Genomic DNA, 26,144 nt, shown 5'->3' with positions numbered 1-26,144 from the left:
GTTTAGTTGTAAGAACTTTAAGTCTAATTGATTTTAACGAGAGACATCTGTTGAATGTTTTTGTTGGTTTATCATGTCGAGTTCTGTTTAAGGATTCTCACGATATGGATATGGATTTATACAAATTCACTTCAATTTTCATTAATTTCAATCATTTTCATTCAATTCAGTCTATTTTATAAATTTTTGCTCAACTTATTGATTTTCATCTATATTTCATTAATTTTCATCCATTTTGTTTATTTTCATCCATTTTATTTCATTCCTTTTTATTCATTTTCATTCCTTTTTATTCATTTTTATTCATTTTTATTCGTTTTTTTTTTATTTTTATTCATTTGCATTCATTTGTATTCATTGTTATTCATTTGTACTCATTTATATTCATTTTTATTCATTTTGTTCATTTATATTCATTTTTGTTTATTTTTGTTCATTTTATTCATTTTTATTCATTTGTATTCATTTTTATTCATTTTGATTCATTTTTATTCATTTTATTCGTTTTTATTCATTTCATTCGTTTTCATTCAGTTTCGTTCATCCATATTTCTTCATCACTACGAGCATTCATCTATTTAACAATCATTCATTCGTTCGTTCATTTGTTTCTGCATTTATCATTTCAACGCTCCCTCCCCCTCTGTTCACTTCTGTTTTTTTTTTTTTTTTTTTTTAACTACAAAATCCAGTCAAGGTAAGTGCTTAACTGGGACCCCAACTGTCTGCAATCGTTTTGTTAAGCCCTTAAACCAATTTTCCTTGCACAAAAAAAAAAAATGAAGAAAAAACCCATCTAGATTTATTAACAACTCTTACTCTTCATTTACTTATCCACTCATCCTTCATGTTAAATAATTTTAGGTCAAGCATAATAAATAAGCCAAACACAATCTATCTTATGACCCCCATACCCCTATCAAAAAATATATATACCTCTTCTTGGATGGGGTTTCTTCCTTTTTTGGGTTTCTAGGGGAGCCTTGATATTTTTATTATTTAACAAGAAAATAATTTCAAGTTTCAATTTTAATGAGCCCATTCCTTCTTTTCCTTCTGTCTCTGTGCTATGACCTGGCCAAAAACACCCACACCCCAACTACCCCATCAGTCAGTTCCATCTACTTACAATTTAGTGAAGTGGTGTGGTAGTGGGTGGTTTAGTATCAAGCTCGTCCGTCGTTCTAACGACCAAAAACGACAACGTCTAGATCTAACGTTTTTTGTAGAGTAGGCATGAAGAGGGTAGTAGTACCTAACCTATATAAGTATATTTCGTGCGGTTGGGATCCTTTTGAGCTATTAAAAATGAATGAAACGTAATGTATCTATAATTTTTCGCTAAAATCTCATCGCTACTTTGGGGAAGTACCTTTTGATTTATTTGTGTAGGTTTTTCATAAAGATTTAGCCCAAAAGTGTACCTGAATTTTATTTTTTTTTTATTTAGGGTGATTTTTTTTTTTTGTCTTTTTACCGTAAAACCGGGTGACTTTGGCACGTTTTCAAATTCAAATGTGAATAACTTTTGCAATAATTTTTTTTTTTAAATGAAGATTTCAACCAATTTACCTACTTCGCTCATTCTATAGGTATGATTAATCTTGAAGAAATCTGTCCGACAGTTCTATAGATATTTGCCAAAATATGGGTGGCCAAAGTCACCCTCCATTCCGGGTGACTTTGGCCGGTAGGACGTTTGCTATATTTGCAGTTCAACTACAAGTACCACGTCAGTCTAACCCACCCCAAATGAAAGACCAGATTTTTTAAAACATGTGGGTTTTTATTTGATTAAAAAAAACAAAACCTTAAAATTAGCATAAATTTTGATATCCTTCAAATGATATGGAAAAAAATAGTCTCTCTCTGCGGTCAACCGTTGGAACAGGAAGTTTCTTCTCCAGATCACTTTTGGTGACTTGTGCAACGTCTTTTTTTTCTGGGTATATGAAGCTGTACCCAGCACCTCTTCGCAGGAATGACACTGTAACCTCATCGTTATCAACATTTAAGATGCAGCCGACGTAAAATGTTAATTTTTTCTTAACTGGAAACTTGACCAGAAAATAGTCACCAGCCTTTATGGACGATTCTTCGCTGGCCATCATATCTTCGTCAATCATAATTTGTTGCTCTTGCCAAGAAGCGAGGTTAACACTGTCCGAGTCATCCAAAGACAAAGACTGGAGCGAGTTTAGAGTGGTATTGATGGTTGAGGAGTCTGATGAAACGATGACCTGTTAACATACAAACCTAGTTAATTTATTTCATCAATAAAATAATGAAATATAATCTTGCCTTGCGGCGTCTTGGCTTCCGTCTGTGACTTATTTTTGAGGGGCCGGGCTGATCCGTGGACATTTCTTCAGTGACATCATCGGGTGCATCTACATTGGGAGAATGTGTTAAAACGCTCGACGATAATGTGAAGTCCGCCATAGTGACACTAGCACCTGGTTCAGTGTTAACTTTTTTCTTTCTTGGCTTCCTGGTTGAGGTATCCGGGGTCCGAAGGCTCTTCATATAGTCCAATACTGAATCGCTAAGGTTCATCATGTTGCTGGTAGTATTATTTGTTCTTGATTCAGTTTTGTCGAGTTTACTTAAAACTTGTTGCCTATCGCATGGATAAATTCCAGTTGCCCGGAAGCCAGATATCAAATTTTCTCTTGCCTTGTCGTTCTCATGTAACCTGTCCCAGACTTTTTTTAGAAGCCTAGGAAACACATCTTTCGGCACTGTTTTGTTTTTCGAGTTAGCAATCTTATACTCTGTTAAAGTCTTCCTCCATAATGTTTTAAGAGGTCGAAAGAATGCTACGTCTAGTGGTTGAGCAATATGAGTGCAATTGGGGGGAAGGCAAATAAATTTGATATTATTTTCTTCAGCTAGTTTGATAACATCTTCTGAAAAATGGCTCGAAAGATTGTCACCAATGATTGCCTTTGGACCAGTTAACCTCCGGGCGTAAGGGAGGTAGATAGTTTGAAACCAATCGGAAAATACCCTGTTATCAAACCAACCATGAGATGTAGCATTATATCGAGAGCCAGGTGGACCACCCTCCATCCAGTTCTTGTAAACATTTTTGGCTTTATAAACAACGTAAACAGGCAACAACTGTCCTGTTGCTGTGCCACAAAACATGAGAGAAACTGAGCTTTTAGAATGGGCCATAACTTGTTCTGGATACTTAACGCCTCTGGAGAAAATGGCTTTCTTGGATCCTGGATCGTCTGTAAAATTGGTTTCGTCATAGTTGCTGATGTTTTCAGGTGGTATACCTTCCAAACTGTTTTCCAAGTTGTTGAAGTAGCTAGACATTGTTGAGACTGATATGGCTGCCCTTGCTGGAGTAATATTTTGGCACATTCGAGAAGTTATTTGGTCTTTGTGCCTTTCCAGAAATGAATGTGCCCAATCCTTCCCTGGGAAATTGTTATTAAACTTGGAAACACGTTTGCCCTTTCTGTCGAGAAACCTCTTGGTGATGTGGCGAAGATCGAGGGTTGAAAGTGGAAATCCCCAGTTACTCGTTGTTAGAAGCATTTTTACGATGCAGGCTTCTTCGTCTTCCAAAAGAGCGGTTGGCCCACCAACAGATTTTGTGTGAAGCTTCTTAATTTTGTTTTGGAGCGTGGATCTTGAGATGTTGAACTCTTTTGCGGCCTTGTTTAATGACATTTTCCCTTCTCGAACTTGTAATAAAGCATCTTCCAATGTTTCAGGGGTATAGTTTTTGTAAGGCTTTTCGAACCCCGTCCTTTTGTATGTGTTCGGCATCTTAATTCTTCTCTAAAATGTTCATATAAGTTTATGAACTTCCTTTTATATGTGTATGCTGGTGGTTGTTATAGCAAGCATCAGGATGGTGATTACATTTAAATTATGTATTGGTGCTGCCAAACATTGCATATGTGTATTACATTATAACTACAATTTAGTGCTGCCAAATGTTGATATGCATGATCTGATAACCTTCTTATTATATTGCCAAATATAAGTTTTGTCAATATATAATAATATATAAAAACAAAGTCTAGTGCAAAAATTAAGAGGGTGACTTTGGCCACCCGGCCAAAGTCACCCGATATGCCGGCCAAAGTCACCCTACCATATGGCATTTTTTATATAAAAATTAAAATTAATTTTTGTGAAATAGTTACAAGAGTAGAATGAAAGAAATTCAACTTGCAAAGCAATACACATAACGGAGTTAAAGTCATTTGGCAATCCTATTTCTGCAATATGTTCAACCCATCCAACATTTTCAGGTATTTTTTTTTTTAGCATTTTGAAGAAAACTAAATTTTAATATAAATTAATTTCTAATTTTAATTAAATAAAGCTAGTATGATCACTTTTAAATTCATCAAATTATACGAATTTACAAAGAAACTTGGAAAAAATCAGACAAATCCTTCATATATTAACAATTTTTTAAAAAAGTGTCCATGTCAAAATCAAAGTCACCCGCCAGGCCAAAATCACCCGGTTTTACGGTACTTATTTTCAAGGTAGAGTCATTTGGGGTAAGATCGCGCAGTGGGTAAGAGCGCGCACTGCTTATTTCTCGAGTTGTGTCCAAAAAAAACTAAAACTGAAAATGAGGAAATCAGCGCTTAGTAAGACGTCAATAAGTGATAACCTTCGGGAGTGTGTACCTTTGTGGGTAAAATCGCGCAGTCCTTTTGTGGGTAAGAGCGCGCACTTCTTCCCATATTAAACTTTTCTTTTTTCAACAAGACAGAGAAATGTCAAACTTGAATCTTGAGAAACGAAGGCTTTTATTCCTTAATTTCAAAAAAGAAAGGCAGTTTTCTTTTAATTTAATTAGAAATATTATTTTGTTTGTTTTATTTTGTAAATAAAGTTTAAGTTTTTGTATTTGAACTTAATTTGTTTTTTCTTTTATATTTTCATTAATTTTAGTGAAAACTTGGAAGTTTTGAAACAAAGTTTTGTTTAACTAAGTATAACATAAAGTTTTTAGAAATTTAGTTCACGTAAACTGTCAAGATTCCTATTAAAACTATGTGCGCGCTCTTACCCAAGATTTTGCGCGATCTTACCCTGACTTTGGGGTAAGAGTGCGCACATTGACTTCATTTGGTTTTTGTTTATAATCATAAATGAAATATTTAAACTAAAAAACTTTTTTTTTGTGTTTTCTTGTTCCCAAAATATAGGTTTATCAAACGTAAAAAACTTTATTCTGATACACCCAGAGAAAAAACGCATAGTAATTTTAAATCCGTTCTACATTGAATCAATGGTGAAAAATATATTCATTAATTTTCTAAAAAGTAGTCCTATGCTTAAGTTACAGTTTGTCACATCAATTTTTTTTAAGTGAGATGGCACAGTGGTAAAGCACAAGCTTGTCAACCCAGGTATAGCAGGTTCGATCCCCAGCGGATGCCAGTTTTACTTTTTTTATTTTTTTAATGTGTGAACAACTTTGATTTAATGTGTGCTACTTTGATTCAATCATTTTCCACTTTAGGCTAAAAATGTAGTGATTTTCCATTGATTCAAAGTGGTTTAGATTGATTTTACGTTGTTTTTTGGCTCAGTGTATCTCTTATAGAATCTTCACAATTTTTCCTTAAAGTGAAAAGTGCGCGCACTTACCCCAACTGACTCTACATCTTTTTATCCCTCTGAAAGATTACATAGATTGGTGTGAGCACATGGTTTTTTAAGATGAACTGTTGTGTGGTGCTTTTTTTTTTGTCTTTTTTTCTTCCTTGCTTTTGCTTTTCTAGGTCTCCCAATTTATTCCTTAGAATAATCATGTTTTTTTCCACTCATAGATTTTCCAAGGATAATAGATATATTTTTTTCTTTTCTTATGATTTTTTTTTTATTATTTTATTTTATTATTTGAAGTGAGGAGTTATATTATATCTAGGGTTCGTCTTCTTTATCCTTTGTGATAATTTTGTTTTTTTTTTTTTGTGTTTGGTTGGTTTTTGGAATTGTCTGTCTAAAGCAGATTCTGTTTTTTTTTTCTGGAAGATTGAATGGAAGATAAAAAAAACCGTCGTTCGTCATCATTATTAATGAATTCTTATTTTGATTAGGTTTGTTATGGTTTATTTGATACATTTCTTTAATTTTTTTTGTTATATATTTTTTTTTTTCTTCTTAAATCAATTTTTTGGCAGAATATTAAGTTATGGTTTAAGATTCAAAAGAATCTCATTAAAACGTTTAACGTTATCAAATTCAATCATGTGGTTTTAGAAAATTGATATAGCTGAGGACAATAATTATGTCAATATTGGTTTTTAATTACAAATTCCATATTTTTAAATTCGTTTCAATTATCGTATTAAAAGATTTTGCAGTTCTGACCACTGAGATATCGAAATATATCCTTCTGAAAATTTAAACACTGTGTCATATAAAAGCCATCATTAGAACATAAATCACTGAGATATAAACTACTGACACATAAATCTGTGGGACATAGGAACAAATATTTTACCAGGACATGTGAAAAATTCCTCAAAAACATATTATATGTACTAATAGAAAAAAAAAACAATATGCCCAAAATATTACCGACCATCAATTTATCCGTTAGAGATAGCCATTTGAATTAAGACCCAACTAATTTTTCGGTGATAAAATTTCATAAATTTAGGAGTTTTTTCTTATGAACTACTCAAAATGTTTTGAACAAAACTAATTGCTATAATTTTTGTATAACAATAGACCTCAAAATGATGAAAAAATGGTGTCCCAAATTCGTCGTTCAATTTAAAATAAACGTGAGATAACTTCACCATTTGAAACACGGACTTTTTTGTAAATAAAAAGGCCTTAGCTTCAGGATAATAGTATTAAGGCCTTATATCCTCCTGAAACCTAGGCTATGCAAAAATAAATATATGGGTCTCTGAAGAATATTAGGCTATTATTCTATTTCAAGTTCTTGTTTCTGTTTATTTATTACTTTTGAATAAACGATGTGTAAGAAACTAAAAACAATATTTGAAAAGGTTCAATTTTTTGCAGAACAAATATTTTTTATAAGAATTAAAATCATAGAGGTGAAAGATTTCGAGATCTGAATTATTAAAATTGGTGGCTAAAGCTATAATTTTTTATCGGTTCAAAAACTGACAAAGCACAAGAATTTTGTATCCTTCCAACACAAAAAATACAAAGTAGGTAGTGAGCGAATGTTTCCCCAAAATGTTGGTGATCTCTTTAGGGCTCTAGAAATAGTATCAATTTGAATCAAGCATTATTATAATAAATAAATAATTTAATTAATAAATTAAATCAAACAATAAATAAATAAATAAATAAACAAATAAATAAATAAACAAATAAATAAATAAATAAACAAATAAATAAATAAAAAAATAAATAAATAAATAAATAAATAAATAAATAAATAAATAAATAAATAAATAAATAAATAAATAAATAAATAAATAAATAAATAAATTAATAAATAATTAAATAAATAAAATAAATTGCCCAAATTTTTTTTTTACCGAACGGAACAGAAACTAAAAAAAATGATATGATATGAATTGTATAAGACACAATATAGTCAAGGTTTCAATTATGTTTGGCTTTATCAAGGATTAAAATTGCCTTAGAACTGTCATAATGCGTTTTTGAATACTGAGTCCTACTTAACCAATGCCAACAGTATTTAAAGAATTTTACAGTGATAAAAGTCTTAAATTGCTCCAACAATAAATTTAATAAAGTAAAATAAGTAAATTTAGAGTAATTGCAACAGAAAAATCAATAAAACATGTAAAGCAACGTTAGCAGTATAATTTAAATAAATTATAACATTTTTATGAGTTCAGTTTTGATATGGTTGTTACTATATCTGCTTGTATTTCACACCTTATTCTTCTTCTTCTTCCTTTTTCTCGGCGCTGTTATGATCTCGATGTCGAGGGGATCATAACCTTCCCACGTTACTGCTTCACACTAGTGATCCGCCTGTGGGGTTCGCCGGGTTGACCTCAGAAATCGGCGGCAAGCCTCCCGGTTTTGTATTGTTCCGTTTCTGAGGCCAACTGAATGCTGGTGTTTTTGCATTTGCTTGTACCAGGAGTTTTTAGGCCTACCTTTCTTTTTATTTCGTGTTGGAACGTAATATGATATTGCTTTTTTGACGGGGTTCTCAGGATCTCTCCTTTGAACATGGCAATACCAACTGAGTCGGTCGTGTTCAATTTTTTGGGAGATGGTATTTTTAACATGAAGACTTCCTCGGATCTTTGTACTTCTAATTCTATCAAGCTTTGTTACTCCTGCTGTCATGCGAAGCATCTTCATCTCAGCTGCCGTTAACTTACTCTCATACTTTTTGTACATTGTCCAACATTGTGAACCGTATGTGAGTGCTGGACGCACAACTGCGGTGTAGAGCCTTCCTTTCAGCTTAGGGGGCATTTTTCGATCACAGAAGATAGCAGAATTTTCCCGCCACTTCATCCACCCTACGCTTACGCGATGATTGATATCGTCATCACAAGTACCTTCGTTATTTATCATAGACCCCAGATATTTAAACTTTTCACACTTGGGAAGCACTACACCATTCAAATAAATGTCAGGAATAGGCCTGTGTGGATCAGAAAATGGGCAGCATAGGTATTCTGTCTTTTTCGCGCTTATGCGGTACCCACTACCTTCTAGAACATCCACCCATACATCAAGTGCTCGTTGCAGGGATATCGGGTCTTCACTTATGATGGCTCCATCGTCAGCAAAGAATAACTGATGCACTTTTGGGTCCGTCACTTTGCCTTGAAGCAGGTAATCAAGAACGGTAATAAAGAGCAGAGGACTCAAGACGCTTCCCTGGTGTACACCTACTGTGATTTCGAATTCTTCGGTGACTCCAGCTGCACATCTTACTTTAGTAACTGCTCCATCATACATGTCCATAATTATCCGCACATAGGTTTCCGGAACTCCTCGTTGTCTGAGGGCCACCCATATCAGATCTCGTGGTTGTCGATCGAATGCTTTTTCAAAATCAACCTTATTTAAAAAAAAAAAAATTAAAGACAACTATATCGTTTTGTACTAAAATAGTTTATACTAAAATAGATCACTGTGGTGTATGCGTAACCTTTTTTTTCTACAGGAAAACTTAATACAATAGTTTTCACCTGATTATTTATAATAACTGTTGCATTGTGCTTTAAAAACTTTAAACAAAGAAAAACATTATTCCGACAATATGCCGACATTTTTATTTTGTATTTGATTCAAAGACAAAAAACAGCAAAAAGAAGGAATTACTATGAAAATTATTTTAAAATCGAATTTGAATCTAAATCGAATTGATAATTGCAAAAAAATTGATACATCTTGATTGAGTTGAAAAAAATAAAATAAAACCGTTGAATAAATTAAATCAATTTTAAATTAGTATCTATAATTTTTTTTATTGCAAAGAAAAAAATTATTTAAATTTTTACTATCAAACCACATTTCTATATGATGACGAAGTAATTTTTCACATTATTTCTCTTCTTCTTCCAACGACCAACCACACAAAAAGTGTGTGCGTGTAATTAAATAAGCAAAAACATATTTTATCTGCAGGCAATTAGCAACTTCGGATATTTAAAATGATTATTTCTTTAAATGATGTGTGATTTGTTTATAGTCGCGCCATCGATTAAAATTCAAGCTTTTAATATCTATATAATAATTTTTTTTTTTTATTGTTTTTGTCTAGCGAAATCTCTCAACCCTATTCAACAACCTACACAAAAAAGCAAAAAAAAAAAAAACACATCGATAAACATATAACTTACACACGACAGATATAAATTAAGCTCATTATCATTACATTTCAGTAGAGTTGTGTGATTTAGTTATTAAGTGCCTTTAAAATTTAAATATAAAATAAAATTTATTTATCTAATATTTTTTTTTTTTTTTTTTTTTGGTTTTAATTTTTAATTTGTGCAGATTTTGTATTTAATTTTATTTTAATAGAGCATAATGTTTGTATACTTAAAATAGATGATTATTTTTTTTTAATATAAACGTCTCGTGTGCCCTCGTGTATCTCGTTAGTAATTATTTTATACGAAATATATTATTATTTATGTGTGCTGTTGAAATTTCGATTTATTTATCGAATTTGAAGCAAATAAAAATGTAAATTTTTTTTTTTTTTTTTTTTTTGGTTTGCGTTAGATTTTTTTTATTAAATACTGTTTAAAATTTTTTTTATGACAAATTGTAAGGATTTTTAAAATTGATGTTTTTTTTGTTTGGTTTTACTTTGTGGTTTTTGTTAAATGTTGTTGTTTTGTGTTGATGTGATATCGTATTTTATTAGATTTATATCATCACCATAATATTTATATTTTTAATTTTATTTTTTTCTCTTTTTGTTTCATTGCAGGTAAGGATCAACGAAAAATTAATTTATATATTAAATGATATGGTAAGCGATTTATAAGCAATTTATATATATAAACATATGAATTTATAAATAAGCTTATTATGGGTTTAAACATTAAATAGAAAAATAGAAAAAAAAATAATCATAGGTTATAAAGTTATTTAAAACATTGAATTTAGATTTTTTTTTTTATTTTTTGGTTAACAATTTTAGTAACTTATTGGTCAATATTTTATTAATACGTTGCACTCCAAAATATATAAAATAATTATCAATTTCAAACTGGTTTGTATGTATGTAAATACATATGTACCTATGTATGTTATAGTAATTATATGTTCTCATACATATATGCGCTTTGGCCTACATAGCGCCATCTTAAAGCATAGTTATGAACTAAAAAAAAAAAATGTTTTTGAAAAAAGGCTCTGCAAAACCCCGGATAATTTTCATATTAGAGAAAGTTACATAACCTATAACCAGCTCACAACCAAGACGCATCTAACGATGTCTCATTTGTTAAATTATGATAAGTTGTTCAGAAGTTATTAGAGAACATACATGCTCACATACATAAAAACGGTTTAAACATATAACTTTCTTTTTTACAACGCGCGCCGTAGTCTAGTAAAACAAATGAAAGCCTAGGAGAATAGTAAAGTAATTTTAAGAAAATCGTTATACTCATTTAAAAGTATCTAAGAATATCCTTTATATAAAAAAAAAACACATTTATAAATTAAACCCATGTCACGTAAATTCATATTTTACCAGCAATTGAAAAAAAAAAATCCCAGAAAGTAAAACACTTGCTTAAATTTTGTAATACTAAAAAGTGCAAAAAAAAACACACAAATTCTTACTCCTTTCGCAAAAGATTTAACTCGTTCATTCAGAAAGGGCATCTAAAAAAAACCCAAAAACCCTTAGTCATGTTTATACAAACGAGAATCCAATATATCTTATGGTTTTTATTACTTCTTATTTTTTATTAAAACAGATAAACTCTATCCAAGATCCAACGTTCTGTAATTACAATTTCGTAAATAAGAGAGGACAACAGTAAAAAAAAAAAAAAACTGCAGCAAAAAAGAGAAGATAGGAAGTTTGATCAAATATCCTTTTCTTTTTAGTGTGATGGTATTCCACAAGTTGAATGCGATATTAAAATTGTATATTTCTGTGTGTTTTTTTTTCATACATATGCAATGCACTTATATCCTTTTGGTTTTTCCTTAAAAAAAATATATATAAATAACATGGATATAGCAAATAGTAGAAAGCTACAACATCAGCAACGAGGATTGCAATGTTTAAAGTAATAAAAATATTTTTTCGAAGAAAATAAAATACAAATGTAACTATCTGGTATGAATATAGAAATTTTACCTGCATTGAGGCGCAGCAACTTATACAAAAAAAATCACTTTCTTGATATTTTTCTCATAGTCTTTTAACATTTAAAATGAGAAACATAAGCGTATTCATTTACATCGAAGTTTACTGGGCCTTGACTTAACAAAAAAAAAAAAAAAATAATTAGAAAATAAAAAACGGAATAAAATCCTTCATTTATATTTTTTTGCGTTGTGTAGTACCTACTTATTGGCACAGTTATTTTTGCCAATAATAACTTCAGTTTAGGCATAATTGTTGCTTTTTCTGCATTCATTTTACAACTTTACTTTTAAAATAGAAAAGGGGATTAATCGTTTTATACTTAAAAAAAAGTTCACTATGGCGTATGCGTAACCTTTTTTTTTTTCTATGGGAAAACTCAAAAAAATTTTTTTTTAATTTCTATTGTAGTAGCTGTGAAGCTAAAGGTCTGGGCTCGTATCCCAGCCGCGACAATCAATGAACATCAGGGGAAATGCTAGGAATTGACGACTAAGCATCCAAGAACCAAAAGCATTATTGTCATGAAAAATTAATTCTATCCGCACAGTGCGGTATTTTGGTCAAAAGGCTGGACAAAAATATTTGGGCACATTTTTTACATCAAATAGGCACCATATGACTAAAAAGTTATTTAGATGGAAAAATTCATTCATTTTCTTGGTACAGTAAAACCCACTTAAGTTCTTACCCATCTACTCCTCGATTAGCCGGGAGAAAAAAATTATTAAAACTCAAAAAAGCACGCACAATCCTGTGCTTTATCTTTTCTTAAAGCATTTTTATTCTTTATTTTTTTTTTTTTTTTTTTTCGTTTTTTAATTGATTTTGTATAAATTTTTGCAATATAACCTACATTTTTTTATAATTATTTATTGGCCTGGTAGTTCTTAATCAAATACTAAAGACGTCATTCAGAGCTCTGTTCCTTCACGAGGTGTTGCATTCGAATGATTTTTGTTAATTTTTCTTGAATAAATTTATTTAAGAACATTTTTTAAACGATACACTTCGATAAAAAATTAAATTATCTTCAAAAAGTTGCTAATTAAGTAACTTTAAAACTTTTTAGGGTGACCATTCTCTAATAAACATCATCCATACATTTTTATGGATTTTTTTAATTTGGACTTGAAACAAGATGAAACGAAAAAGCGACAGTAAAAATTAATTTATTATATATCTTTTCTGTTTTAATGATAGATGAATGAAATGCTGTAAATAGGTAATAAACAGGAATATGTTTGTACAAAATTTCAATTAATTTCATATTCACAATTCTCGTTATATCTTTTGATCTAGAGCACATACAATTTGACAACAAAACACCTATGGGGATCTGTTGCCGATGACTAGTCACCAGTGTAGGAAGTACCGTAATCGCAAAAAAAAAAAATGTTCTAGATGTGGTACAAATATGATTGAAACATCATAATAAAGCTGAAATAACAAGCTTTTAGATGATGCAAAATATAGGTTGTCATATAAAATAATCAACTTTAAGGTGAGGGAGGAAAAAAACATTGAATTTCTTGCTTTTTTGGATGAAAACTGATTGGCTTCAAAAAATTCTAGCTGTTTTTGTACTTGTCGGACAGATATGATTGAATAAAATATTTAAAGCTCAAATAATAACCTTTCATATGATATAAATTTTACTATAGGTTGTCATATAAAAAAATGGATTTAAAGGTGATGAAATAAAAAATGGTTAGATTTTTTCAATTTTTTTTTTTTTTCAAGCAAAACGATTTTTTAAAGTTTCACTTTTACCACGTGAGAACTACACACATGACTTTTCATCGATAAAAAATTTAATTTATACTTCAATAAGTTACCTAAGACAAATTTTGATATTCACCTTAGTTTTGGAGGTACACAACAAAAATTGAAAACTCACGTTTTAGGGTGACCATTTTCTCAAAAACCAAATAATCATACCAAATGCATTTAGGGTGCTTCTGGCTTAAAAATGTTTCAGATGATGTATGTTGAATGCAAAAGAAAGTGCATTGCATAGAGCGTTTCTAGTTCTATTTCCAGTAAACCATTTTTTTAAATGGTTTTAGTTTAATTTTGTTTGGTAAATTATTTCTCAAAATTTATTTTACCATTCACATTGGTTAAAAAAAAATAAATTATCTTCAGAAAGTTATTTGGAAAAAATTTGAAATCTGCTTTAGTTTTCGAGTTCTATTCAAAAACTGAAAATCTACTTTTTGTGGTGACCATTCTCTCACAGAAATGATACAAAGTTTGTCAACAGTTTTGTGATTAAGGCCTCGTAATATATAAGTCTGCCCTTGTTAAATGCAACAGAAAGTTAGTCGAGCCGCCTTTAAGGCCCATCATATCATCCAAATAGCTTAAAAGAAGACATCCTCGTGTTTTCCACACAAAAAATAATAATAATAATAAAAAACTGAGGTATGAGGTATATATCAGGGATGATAACTGCTTTCGCTTCCATCTTATTGTGGTAGCAGCTTAAAAGATATCCACGTGATGGGATATACCTTTACCTACCCAGAAAAGGTGATGTGGTAGCTAGCTAGTACACATTATAAAAGCAGACTATTCTGTGGTATATTGGTTTGAAACGTTTCACAGTGGTGCTATAACAACAAACCAAGGTATATGTACAAAAATTCCCATTCCACCCACTCAGAGAGTGTGCTTTTGCAAAATTGTGAAATGTAAACTTAAATATTTTATACGACAACTCTCGTAAAATTGTATATTTTGTGTGGACAGACGTTATAGTTTATTTAAAATTCAATTACGAGCAAACTGGGCAAAAATGTATCTGCAGCATCACCACCTTCCAACACACACATCATCAATGTAAGACAGAAAGAGATAGAAAATATTTGTTGTTGTTGTTCCTATAAAACATATACAACACAAGGCAGCATAGCATTTTAGAAGTGTACACATAGAAAACGATGAAAAATAGCTACCAAAATAGGGTAAAGGTAGTACATTTAGGGGAAACCAGGGCGAGGAGGTCTTTTTAAGTTTGTTCTCGTATACAAATGAAAAAAAAAAAAAAAAAAAACCATCACCTGGGGATATTATCGCTTGAGTTTTAGGTTATAAAGCTTTGCGTTGAATTTAAATGGCATTCTCGTATAGAAGGTGTACTATACACTCCTATAGTAGGTATACCTATAATGCTACATAACACACAAAAACCAACCCACAATTTGTAGTGCTTCTTCCTCGGCCATTAATCGAAAGGATAGTACTTTGGTGACCGTTGAACAGAAGCAGCAAAAAAAAAATAGGACACGATGATGAAGAAAAATAAGAAAAAAAAAAAAAGTGAAAGGATTTACTGCAACCAATACAGGAGGTCGTAATTTTCCTTCAAAACGCCCCCATCCACCCCTTCGAGAATAAAAAGTGGAAAAGCAAGTATCTTTTGAAGACTAGAAGAGCTGTTTATGGTTATAGCTTTGCCTGTTTGATGCCCCTAGACAGCCGGTACACACAACAACGACGATGAATTGTAGGTAGGTGGTAAAGATGGAAGTAAGAGGGAAGCTTGAAAAGTTATCTAATTAAAGATTTAGCAAGAAGAACCCCGTCTTCGTTCATCTCTTCTCCCTATCTTCCTTTTCTTAAATGCATAGAAACAACATAAAATAGAAGAGAAAAAAAAGGTCCTCTAAAGCTTATCTAAAGTTTGTCGATTTATTTTCTTATAAATCGCTGTTGGGTTTTGATGGCTTCATAAAGAACATTGTATCAATTGCGTTACCGTTTTATATTTATCTATAACGTCTATGTGTGTATAGGTTTTTTTTTTTTTTTTTAAAGAGAGTGCCAAACAACAATTTATATAAAAGAAACGAATGAATTTGCCATTTTTATCTTTATCATAAGGTTTTAAAAGGACGGGCGGTGTGCAGAGAGACTAAACTCATAAGATTTTATATTTATTTTGTTGTTAACGACTGAAGGATATAAAATTCGTTCGTCTTCATTGATGAGATCCTTAAAATCGAATTAAAAACAATGAATTTGGGCTAGGAAATTTTTAGCCCCGATTGGGTGGTAATTGGGTGTTTAGGAAGTTGGCCATCTGTTGGTTTTCTTTTTCAATTGAAGGGGAAGAAATCAATATTTTGAAAAAAGTTATATTTTCTATGATAAGAAAAAAAAAGGTTTTAAAATCGAGTAATGATTTTTTTTTGTTTAAATTGAAATCTGGTTCATTAAAAACTCCAAGACCATTTGAGGGAACGATTTAATTCATAAAGGCTTAATAATCTGTGTTCAGTATTAAAAGCCAACAAAATTTTTTATAAGTAATATTGGTTTAAAATAATCGTTTCTGGGAATAGGATTTCAAAGGAGATTTTTACAAAGCACAGAAGTATTAAGGTTTAATAAAGATTTTAAAGCAAACACTCTTTAATTTTATTGAGGCTTCGAGGAATGTTGATTCGTTTTCGAAATGCTAATAAACATTATTGGAAAATTTTTTTAAGGAATATTTTTGTATCGAAAATTTAAAGCTTTTCGTGGAATGGATTGTTTGAAATCAAAATTAGAAAAAGTGGAAATACTAACGAAAATTTTGTGCAATGTCTTTAAAATTTTAAAATAATAATTGTGTATAACGCGTTATAGTTTATCCTATAGAAAAAAGTTACGCATACACCACAGTGAACAACCTTTAACCAATTTATTGAATATAGTTGAATATTCTACTTTTATTTTTATAAGAAATTACCTATATTTTGTGATTGAATCTTTAAGTACTAATAAGTGCTCCAGTACTAACTTGATTTCAAGTAGGCTAAGCAACTATCAGCCTAAGACCAAGATAGAAAATTGTGTTTGGTAATATTTAGGTGGTACACAAATCCAAAAAACTATGTTCCTTCGTATTTTAATTTGAATTAAGTTCGCCATTTTTAGAAGAAATGATTTTTCCAACATGATAGAGACCTATGCAGACGAATGTTATATAAAAAAAACTATTTCATAACCGTGACAAAAAAAGATTTTTTCCGTCCAAGACAATATTTACAATTTTTTTTTACTAAGAAAATAATTGTGATAATTCAAATTTGATTCGTAGAGATATTATAGAGATAGTACGTTCCTCTCTCAAAGCTATTTAATTTTTGTCCCACCCATGACAGCAGAAAAGAATTTGTACCTTTTAGAAAATTATTAATTTGCCATATTTATTTTGCTCAGTTTATTGAAAATCTATTTCAAATTTTGTACAATTATGAGTAGAAGTTGAAAAAAAAAATCATCATACAAATATCCTACCCGTGACAATGAAATGCATTCATTGTAAACTTAGTGCGATGAACACGCAATATTTCGAGAAATGATTTTGTACTTTGGCTGTTTTAATTGCGTGATTTAAAACCTCGACTTTTTGCACATGGCTACATTAAAACATTGATCTATGTGACAAAAAATTGTCCCACCCGTGACATAAATTAATAACAAATTTTTTTATAAGAACAATTATTTTTTTCATGAATTCGTATTTGATATGCAGAGATTCTGTATTCGCCCTCAAAATCACTTCTACTTTTCGTCCCACCCGTGACAAAAAAACGACCTTCTGTATTTTCAACAAAAAAGTGGATGATGAAAAGTGATGAAATTTGGTACACTGAAGATATTATTATGAAAAAGGCAGCCTGTTAAAGCGTTCAAATATAATTTTTCTTATTAAACCGCACATACCTATTATGTATGTATGTTTGTATGTATGTATAAAATTTTAAAACATTTTTGGAGTTAAAATATCCAAAATTTCAGAAATATTAAAATTTTCTGAGGAAAGTTTTTCATAATCACCCTGATTGTAACACATTTTAAAATTTAAAATCATCAATTTTCTCTAAAAGCAAACATCTGATAATAAAAAATTATCCAAAAAACAATAATTAACAGCTCCCCTTATTCAATCCAATTCAAGTGTCTACTTGATAATTTTCTTTTTCCTAATCAAAAAAGCTTAACCTATAAACCACCGAAAGCAAAAAAAAAAAAAAAAATCACAGAACCCCTCTTTATTATTTTTTAATTATTATATTCTTTTTAGTAAACAATCCGATTAAAAAATAGCAAAACAAAAATTTAAACCAAGTAAAATAGAGAAAGAGAGTAAAACAGATTGTGTGTTTTGCTATCGTCCTTTCTAGGAACAAAAAAAATATCAGCCCAGGACGAACAAAAATATAAAACAAAAAAAAGTAAAACTTGTTGCTTCCCTATTTTCACTGCTTGGATTCAGTTTTATACCGAAAGAGACGACTTTTCGATTCTCTGTGCGTCGCACTCTATCGTTTTGCTTTCAATTTTGTTAATTAATTTCCTTAATGTTTCTTTGTTGTTCTTTTTTTTTTTTTTTGTTATTTTCTCGTTTGTTATTGTATATATCTCCTCTTGGCAACAGCAGGCACATTTAATGCCTTGTGGGCGTCAATATACCATCCATTTCCATACTGTTTTTATCATTAACCTAAACGTATATAAATTCCCTCTCGCTCTCTCTTTCTCTCTGTAGCTCTCTATCATCAATTCAATCTCGTCCTATACAGTCCTCTTGTATAATAGTCACCGTGTCAACCACCCTTAGTTCCCTATCCCCATTCCCCAATCTATAAAAACCGCACCAAATGTTTGTCTGGGATAAAATTTCTTCACCGCTTTTTGCTCTTTGGTTTATTTCTAGGATTCCAGGATTCATTTATCTATTTCCTTTTTTTTTAATCTAATGATATTTACTTAGCAAGATGAAAGTAGGTAGCATAGCTTAAACAGGCAGGTATAGATAGATAGCATACCTCAGTATTTTTTTTTATATTTTTTTCATATAATACATATCTCCGTGTGGTATTATTTTTTATCTGTCTGCTTTTTTATTATTTATTTTTTTTTTTTTATTTTATTTTGATTTTACCATTAAAACCCCCAAAGGGGATAAAATTTTGTGTTGTTTTTTTTTTATTAAAAAGCACGCGACTTTTGATTTCATTTCAGTAAAGCAGAAAAGCACTGATATGGATTGAGTGTGTGGGGGTGCTGTTGTTTGTGATTTTTTTCGTTTTTTCCATTTTACCTAGTCTCTGTCATGTTTTTCATGTTTTTTTTTTTTTTTTTTTTTTGCTAGGAAAAAGCAACAAGGACTATCTTTCATCTCTTGCAAATAGGCATTTAATTTGAATAAGAACTAATTAATTAGAAGAGAGTGCGTGTAGGTTCCTAAAAGATACGTACATTTTTCTTTGGTATATACAAAGTTCAAAAGTAGGAGTAGAAGAAATTACCAGATTGGCCTCTTCTATGGACAGTGGGGCCGAATTATCGGAGAGTGGTTTGGTAAAATAAAATGTAAAAAAATTAACATCCATAAACCAAATAATAATCTCGAAATCGTTCAATCTCAAAGTCAAAATTACGAAAATTGAAAAATTTGTCAAAATTTGGATATTTTTTTTTTTTGAAAACAAAGCTCTTAAGATTTTTGTGTTTGGAAGCAAATTCAGAAGACTCGAAAATTTTACAATTTTTTTTCATTTCTATCAAATTTGTCCCACTGTTAGATATTGCTCATAGATATAGTCCTTTTTTCGTTTAATCTTATGAAGCAAAGATGAGTAATTTTGTGCTCGCTTGTTCAACGAAGATAAATGATTATTTTTTCTTAGAATTTACTTTACTGCTTTCGTCTATCACCTGAAATTAAATGCGAATTCAACGTATAAAGGAAATTAAAGTCGAAATTAGAAAAAAAAAAAAAACATACCATAATGGATAAAAGCAAAAAAAAAAAGAAATAAAAAAATAATATGTTGATTCATAATAAAGTAATTAGAGATGACAAATATAAAAATGTTAGAGAAAAAAAATTGGGTCTAAAAAAAAAAAAAAAAAAAACACTGTTTTGTTGGATAATGTAATCAGATTGTATGAAAAGGAAATTAACTCTAGGATTTTGAGAAGAGAAGATAATGTCATCGCAGAGTTTTTTGTTTTTATTTAATTTTGTTTTGTAAATTTTGTATGCTAATACCTACTATTTGCTTTGATGTTGTTTCTTGGAATTTTTCAAGAAATAACCTATTGAATTTAAAATGTCTTTGTTTATGCAACAAGTCAAAATTCAATTCAGTAAATTAATTCTTTGAAATAGGAAGGTACCTGTTGTTTTTTTAATTAAAAAAATCTGGTTTATTTTGAAGTGAAAACTTCTTTAGTATCGTAGTGATTTGAAACAAGATGAAACGAAAAAGCGACACGAAAATCAATTCATTATAACTTTTTTGTTTTAATAGATAGATGAATGAAAATTATACTGTAAATAGGTAATTAAATAAACTATAATTGTGCAAAATTTTAATAAATTTCATATTCAAAATTCTGAGATATCTGTAAAAAAATGTTCTTTTTCTAAACACGTTATATCTTTTGGCCTAGAGCACACACAAATTTTTAAATTTAATTTAACTTTAACACACATGCTGATATTATTTCAATTTATTTGATATATCACACATAACGGTACGTGCTGTACAAGTTACGCCATCTTAAATTGAAAAACTTGAAAAATACTTCAAAACAACTGTGGAGATCTATTGCCGATGACCAGTCCCCAGTGTAGGAAGTAACGTAATCTCAGTTTGAAATTTCGACATGGTTGGCTTTAAAAAATTCTTACTTTTTTTGTAGGCATGGTAGAAATATGATTGAAGCGTCATATAAAAGGTAAAACAATAAGCTTTCACATGATATAAAATTTATTATAGGTTGTCATATAAAAAATATGGATTTAAAGGTGATGGAATAAAAAAGATAGATTTTTTCGATTTTTTTTTGCAAGAAAAATATTCTTTTAAGGTTTCACTTCTACCACGTGTGAATTGCACACATGATTTTTTTTTTTTTCAGTCTTTTAATAAATATTCGGTCTTGAAATACTAAAGTTTCACTGAGGGAAAAAACAACTTAAGATCAACGAAAACCACGTTGATTCAACTATTTTTCAGAATGATTTTGCGTTGAAGACGAAAATTATGAAATCAAAGTAGAACATCGTTAGTTTAAAGTCTTTTGCCGTTATAAAACATCTTTAAATCAAAGTTGTTTCAACTTTGAAAAAAAAAAACATCAATTTATTAAAAAAAAAAAATGAGCAGCCGCTGGGGATCGAACCTACAACTGTTGGATCACTAGGCGAATGCTTGACCAACGTGCTATCTCACTGTTGGAAATAGGAGTGATAAAATCCAACAAAATCCGAAATCCGACAAAAATAAAAAAATTTCTTTTAAAGATGTTTCATATTAGTTTTTTCATATTACATTTTACGTTGCGCTTTTTCCCTCAGTATTTGCTTTTCCCCTCGAATAGGCTAAAAGTAACGAAGTCAATACAGATACCCAACATAAATAGGCAAAAAAATATGTTCAAAAACTTAAACCAGTTAGTTCTAGAGGGCGCTATATAAAAGAACGTCTCATATTTATTCACCAGCGCCAGCGGACAAAGCAGTTGCTTTCAACAATACCTTGTATAAAAAAGGATTTTTAGAAACGAATATTTGAAAATCGTTAGAACCTTTTTTTTTTAATAATTTTTTATATATAAACATTTCTAACATTTTTCAAAACAATGTCGATATGCCATTTTGAACAAATAATTAATTAACACTTCAAAAGTATATTTCGTAATATTGCAATGGCCCATTTTCAAAAAATTGATTTTTCAAAAAGAAATTTCGATATATTTTTTAAAAATCCAAAAATTTTAATATTACGGGTACTGAAAAGCTTTTGTATAAAAATCTTCGTTGAAATTGGGTTAGTCGTGTACGGGTTAAAAAATATTTTTTTATTTAAATAAATAGGTTTTATTTGTAACATTACACACTAAAATTTTAATCAAAATCGTTAGAACTGTTTATGAAAAAAATTTACTTTCTTTTTCCGTTACATGACAGGTAGGTAGGTACCGTTACTTTTGGTCTAAAAACAAATTTCAATTTCAGGGAATCACCCATCTTAACCATGTTTGAAGAAAATCGCATTACTAGTTTAGGCTGTAGCTCGACAGACAGACAGAATTGCCGGACCCAATCTTTTGGCATTCTCCATCATCATAATAATCATGTCTGATTGTTATCAGGAGTTCGATTTTTTTTATTCGAATCCTAAACTTGCCATAATATGTATTTACTATACTATATCGCAAGTAAAAATACCAGAGGTACCAGCCGGACTATAAACAAAATGTCTATAAATCAATTTCATGTAAACTGCAATTACCTTTAAAATAAATTCACCTGATTGCAGTTTATTTCCACCAAAAAAAAAAAAAAAAGTTCAAAAACACGAAAGTATATGAATGTCTGTCTGTAGGTTAATATATCCCACATCACAATGTTAGGTTTTTTTGTTTGGCTTTAAAGACTCAATCCAAGGGTACCCAGTCGATACATACTACCGGTTTAGCAGTTTATTTTAGCACACATTTCAAGATCATTAATGGGGGATTATTGAACCGAGATATAACATTCCATTGGCTTTTCAGCCTTGAGACGGAATTTACGTTTTTATTTTTTTTTTGCACATTCTCTACTCCCAAAGCTTACAAATGATTTTAAGTCTCAGGAAATCTATATCTGTACATATGTAATAAGAATCAAGAGCAAAGTAAAAAAAAAGAGACAATCATGAATGTCCAATTAATGAAACTAAATCCTTTTAAGGAGATACTCGTGTACTATTGAATTGGTACTGATTTTTTGTTCTTATTTATTTCTCGTGTAGAATTTGACGATGATTAATAAGACACCCACTCTTGACTTAGATCTGTTTTGTACAGGATGACTATTGTGTGAGAGTTCTAAGTGTGTAGGATACATTTAATTACATTTGCTCTAGACAATGGTAAAAAGCAGCTACTGAGTTGAAAGAAGACGCCCTGCGTCAAAAACATAAAAAAAAAAATTACGCGGGGTTGAAAAAAAAAATACAACAGACTAAGCAGGATAATTAAATTTTTTCCAAAGATGTCTTCGTCGGTCTTTTGCAGTGTTTTTTTTTTTGTGCTTTTCATTGTAAACAGGACTTTGAGAAGCTCTTAACAAAGGATTTACAAAATAAAGAAAAAGACGAAAAAAAAAACTACTGTTTTTCTACTAGAGAGTGTTTGAATGTAAACAACACACTATATCGCATCGCAAAGTATGTATAGGATCTTTGGGTAAAAGTGGTCGCAGTGTCACATTGTAAACAAAAGGTCCTTCTTGCAAGTAAATTATACGAAAATCTTTTTAATAAACAAAAACAGCTTTGTTTTTCTTACACCCTCTCCAAAAAAAAAAAAAAAAACCACTCGTAACACACTATCACAAACATATTCATACACACACACATGTGTGGACGATATGCATCTTTGTGTGTCTTTTTTTTTTGTTGCTACTGTATAGTCTTTGATTATTTTTCTGTGTGATGTTCATACAACACACATATCCTTTTGTTTTAACAATGTTGCCGGGCAAAGGACGACACAAGGATATTTTTTGTGTGTATGAAGATGGTTCATTGTGAATAGTGTAGTGCTGCATGCATGTTGTCTTCTATAGACACAAAAAAAGGCAAAAGAAGCGTCAGGATATTATAGAAAGAAGAGAATCCTTGTTTCAAAGAAAACTAAAAACATGAAGTTTTTATCCTTTAATTCCATTTGATATCAATGTTTTTAGTTTTTTTTTTTTGCTGTGTGTTAAGCCTTCTACTGAGCTCCTCAGCAACTACTATGTATGTATATAGCATATACTGACAGGATTTACTTACTTTTATGTCCTGGTAATGTCAGTGATCAGTTTTTTTTTTTTGTTTGTTTGTTATAGTATTATTATTTCGAAGAAAACAAGAAAGCTACATGTCAAGAAAGAGGACAAGGTGGCTATTTTTTTGTGAGTGAGTAAGGGATTTTCTCCTTAAGATCCGTTTTGTTTTTGATTTTTCTTAAATGCTTTTTAAAAAAATTATTTCAAATTGTCAAGATATAGCCCATTTTTTTAAGGTATGTAGAAGGCCAATCACAATATTTCAAAGATGTTTTTACAGTTCTTTCTTTAAATATGGATACAAATCTTGAAAGACAGTTTTGAAAAGTCCACCTAGTTTTACGCCCACTTATCTTTTGAGGTCGATTTTCCGAAATCAATTGGATGTGAATTGTATTTCCGAGAATTCCTCGAAATCCCAGTTTTAAAGACTTTTCATTGTTACAAATTGGAATTCTTCGAACTTATACAAGTTTTAATTATTGAGATGAGCTGTCCAGTTTCTTTTGGAAGAGAAGATGTTTGTTCTCGGAATCCAAAAACTATGAAAGATGTTTAGGCCCCAGACTGACTGTTCAATGTTCATGCAATTATTACAAATGGGAATTACCGGAACTTTAAGGACTTTCGATTTTTGGGATGAGTTGTCCATTTTTTATTTTTTTGTGGGGACAGAAGCAATTTGATTTCACAATTCCAAAACGCTATATAAAAAGAATGCCTAGATCGAATTGACCTCAACGATGCCATTTCATGTAAACGTTTTGAGGTCTTAATCGGTAAAAAAAAGGATGAACTGTGCCGTCTTTGCCATCGTTTCAGAATTTTTGGTGATGATTAGTTCCTAATCTTTATCTGCAGCTGCATTGTTCGTCATCCATTCAGATTGATGCTGCTGAATCAGTTTGTATCTTTGAAATGCTGACAGAAGTCGAATATTCAAGCGTTTGTACTTTCCTCTGGTGGGTTGGCTCATAACCACGCTTTCGAACTTCGTTCCTTTAAAGTGGATTTCAGTTACAGCATTCAAGCTGTTCTGAACCCACCTTACTTTCGCTATATAAAATTAACCAACTTTCATAAAAATGATTGTTCAAAATCTACCAATTTACGACTTTCAAGAAAATTTCACCTGAATAATTTCATTTTAATTTTTCTCTATTCTGAACTTCTGCGGAATATTAACGTTGCTATAATGCCTCTATTTTGAAATTGTGAATAAATTAATATTTCTTTTTCAAATCCATTTTTTGGAGATGAACTAGAATCAATTTATTGGAAAATTTGGTGCTAACAAAATATTTCGGGTGAAAAGTTTCCGAGTGAAACTGACAGTTATGACTGAATTTGAATAAACTCCCAATATTTTTGAAACTGAACCCCCAAATGAAAATAATTCTTTAACCTTATAACAACGTTTTAAGACCATAGACTTCTAAAGGCTATTTGATAAAATCTATAAGAATTTTCATGGACACTATTAAGGTGAACAGCAGGTTTTCATTCCTCCAGTCCTTCATATTATCTATTTCATTTCATGATTTCACCCAAATATTCCTTCTTCTAACAAATAATTTCCTTCTTGAAATTTCTGGAAAAATTCCATAGCTTTCCATATTGCAAACATAGGTAAAACAAATAACTTTCTCCACGTGTAACGAAATCAAATACATTTCAAAATACAGCCAATCAAACGTGTCTACGTATTGCAAGTCATTTTTTTTTTCTCTTATATTTGACACGTGTACTTTGAAAAAAATTGTCTGCATTTGACCCATTTTGATGTCGATACTCCCTTTTAAACTATTGCATTTGAGTACAAAAAAAAAAAATCGATGTTGCATTGTGTACATTTGCAATATCCATCCTTCGTGTTTGATATAATTTTAATTATTTTTAATTATACTTCAAAGCTAGGTAATTTCTCCAAACCCCCTCCCATTTGCATTGAAACCAAAGAAAATAAAAGAAATCAAAGTGCCTATTCATTCGAAACGCGTCTATTATCACAATTAACAATAAAAACCATCAGTTTCAGGACATCATCATCATCAAACAACAAAAACAACAACAATTCAAACCAAAACATCGTAACATCAACAATCAACCAACATCTTTTTTGTGTTTTTTGTTTTGTTTGTGTGTGTGTGTGTTGAAAAATGCCATCTGACAGCTAATCAGATAATTAAATTGTTCACGTATACATGCGGTCCATGTTATACAATATAAACCTCAGTTCTCTCCCTCCCTACTAAAATCCTAGGCAGGTTTTAGGTATATAAAAACTCCGGGCCTCCCAATCACTTTTTGTATGAGTCCTTGAAATTCACACACACACACAAACAAATTGCAAAGGAAACAAAAGCAAAAACAGCAAAAAAAAGAAAAAAAAACCCTTAACTGTTTGTGTAAATTAATGCGTGTCATTAGGCTTTGAGGTATCTCATTAGTCACAGCCACTATGGGGTTACCCGCGTAGTATGCCAAAATTTC

General features: G+C 30.5%; 2 protein-coding genes across 13 annotated transcripts in view; one reads left to right on the top strand and one right to left on the bottom strand.

The window, feature by feature from the left end:
* Positions 1–26,144, top strand: part of LOC129913862 (polypyrimidine tract-binding protein 3) — a 525,860-nt gene that overhangs the window by 381,551 nt on the left and 118,165 nt on the right. The window contains exon 3 of one of the 12 annotated variants that reach the window (XM_055992799.1): positions 10,418–10,459. The exons of the other annotated variants lie outside the window; for them this stretch is intronic. Coding sequence (XP_055848774.1) covers positions 10,418–10,459 — 42 coding nt within the window. The remainder of the gene's footprint in view (positions 1–10,417; positions 10,460–26,144) is intronic. 12 annotated transcript variants of the gene reach the window in all.
* On the bottom strand, positions 1,488–4,358 carry LOC129913864 (uncharacterized). The gene is made up of 2 exons (XM_055992810.1): positions 2,302–4,358; positions 1,488–2,240 (listed from the first exon to the last, which is right to left on the bottom strand). The coding sequence occupies exons 1-2, from the start codon at positions 3,784–3,786 to the stop codon at positions 1,818–1,820; spliced, it is 1,908 nt and encodes a 635-aa protein (XP_055848785.1). The 5' UTR covers positions 3,787–4,358; the 3' UTR covers positions 1,488–1,817.

Source organism: Episyrphus balteatus, chromosome 3 (assembly GCF_945859705.1).
Source record: "Episyrphus balteatus chromosome 3, idEpiBalt1.1, whole genome shotgun sequence".
NCBI lineage: Eukaryota > Metazoa > Arthropoda > Insecta > Diptera > Syrphidae > Episyrphus > Episyrphus balteatus.
The sequence above is the reverse complement of the archived record's forward strand: the minus strand, read 5'-3'. Positions and strand labels throughout refer to the sequence as shown.

Coding starts and splice junctions, on each gene's coding strand:
- LOC129913864 (XM_055992810.1), bottom strand. CDS start 3,786: ATGCCGAACACATACAAAAGGACGGGGTTCGAAAAGCCTTACAAAAAC. Junction 2,241..2,301: donor GGAAGCCAAGACGCCGCAAG/GCAAGATTATAT, acceptor GTATGTTAACAG/GTCATCGTTTCATCAGACTC.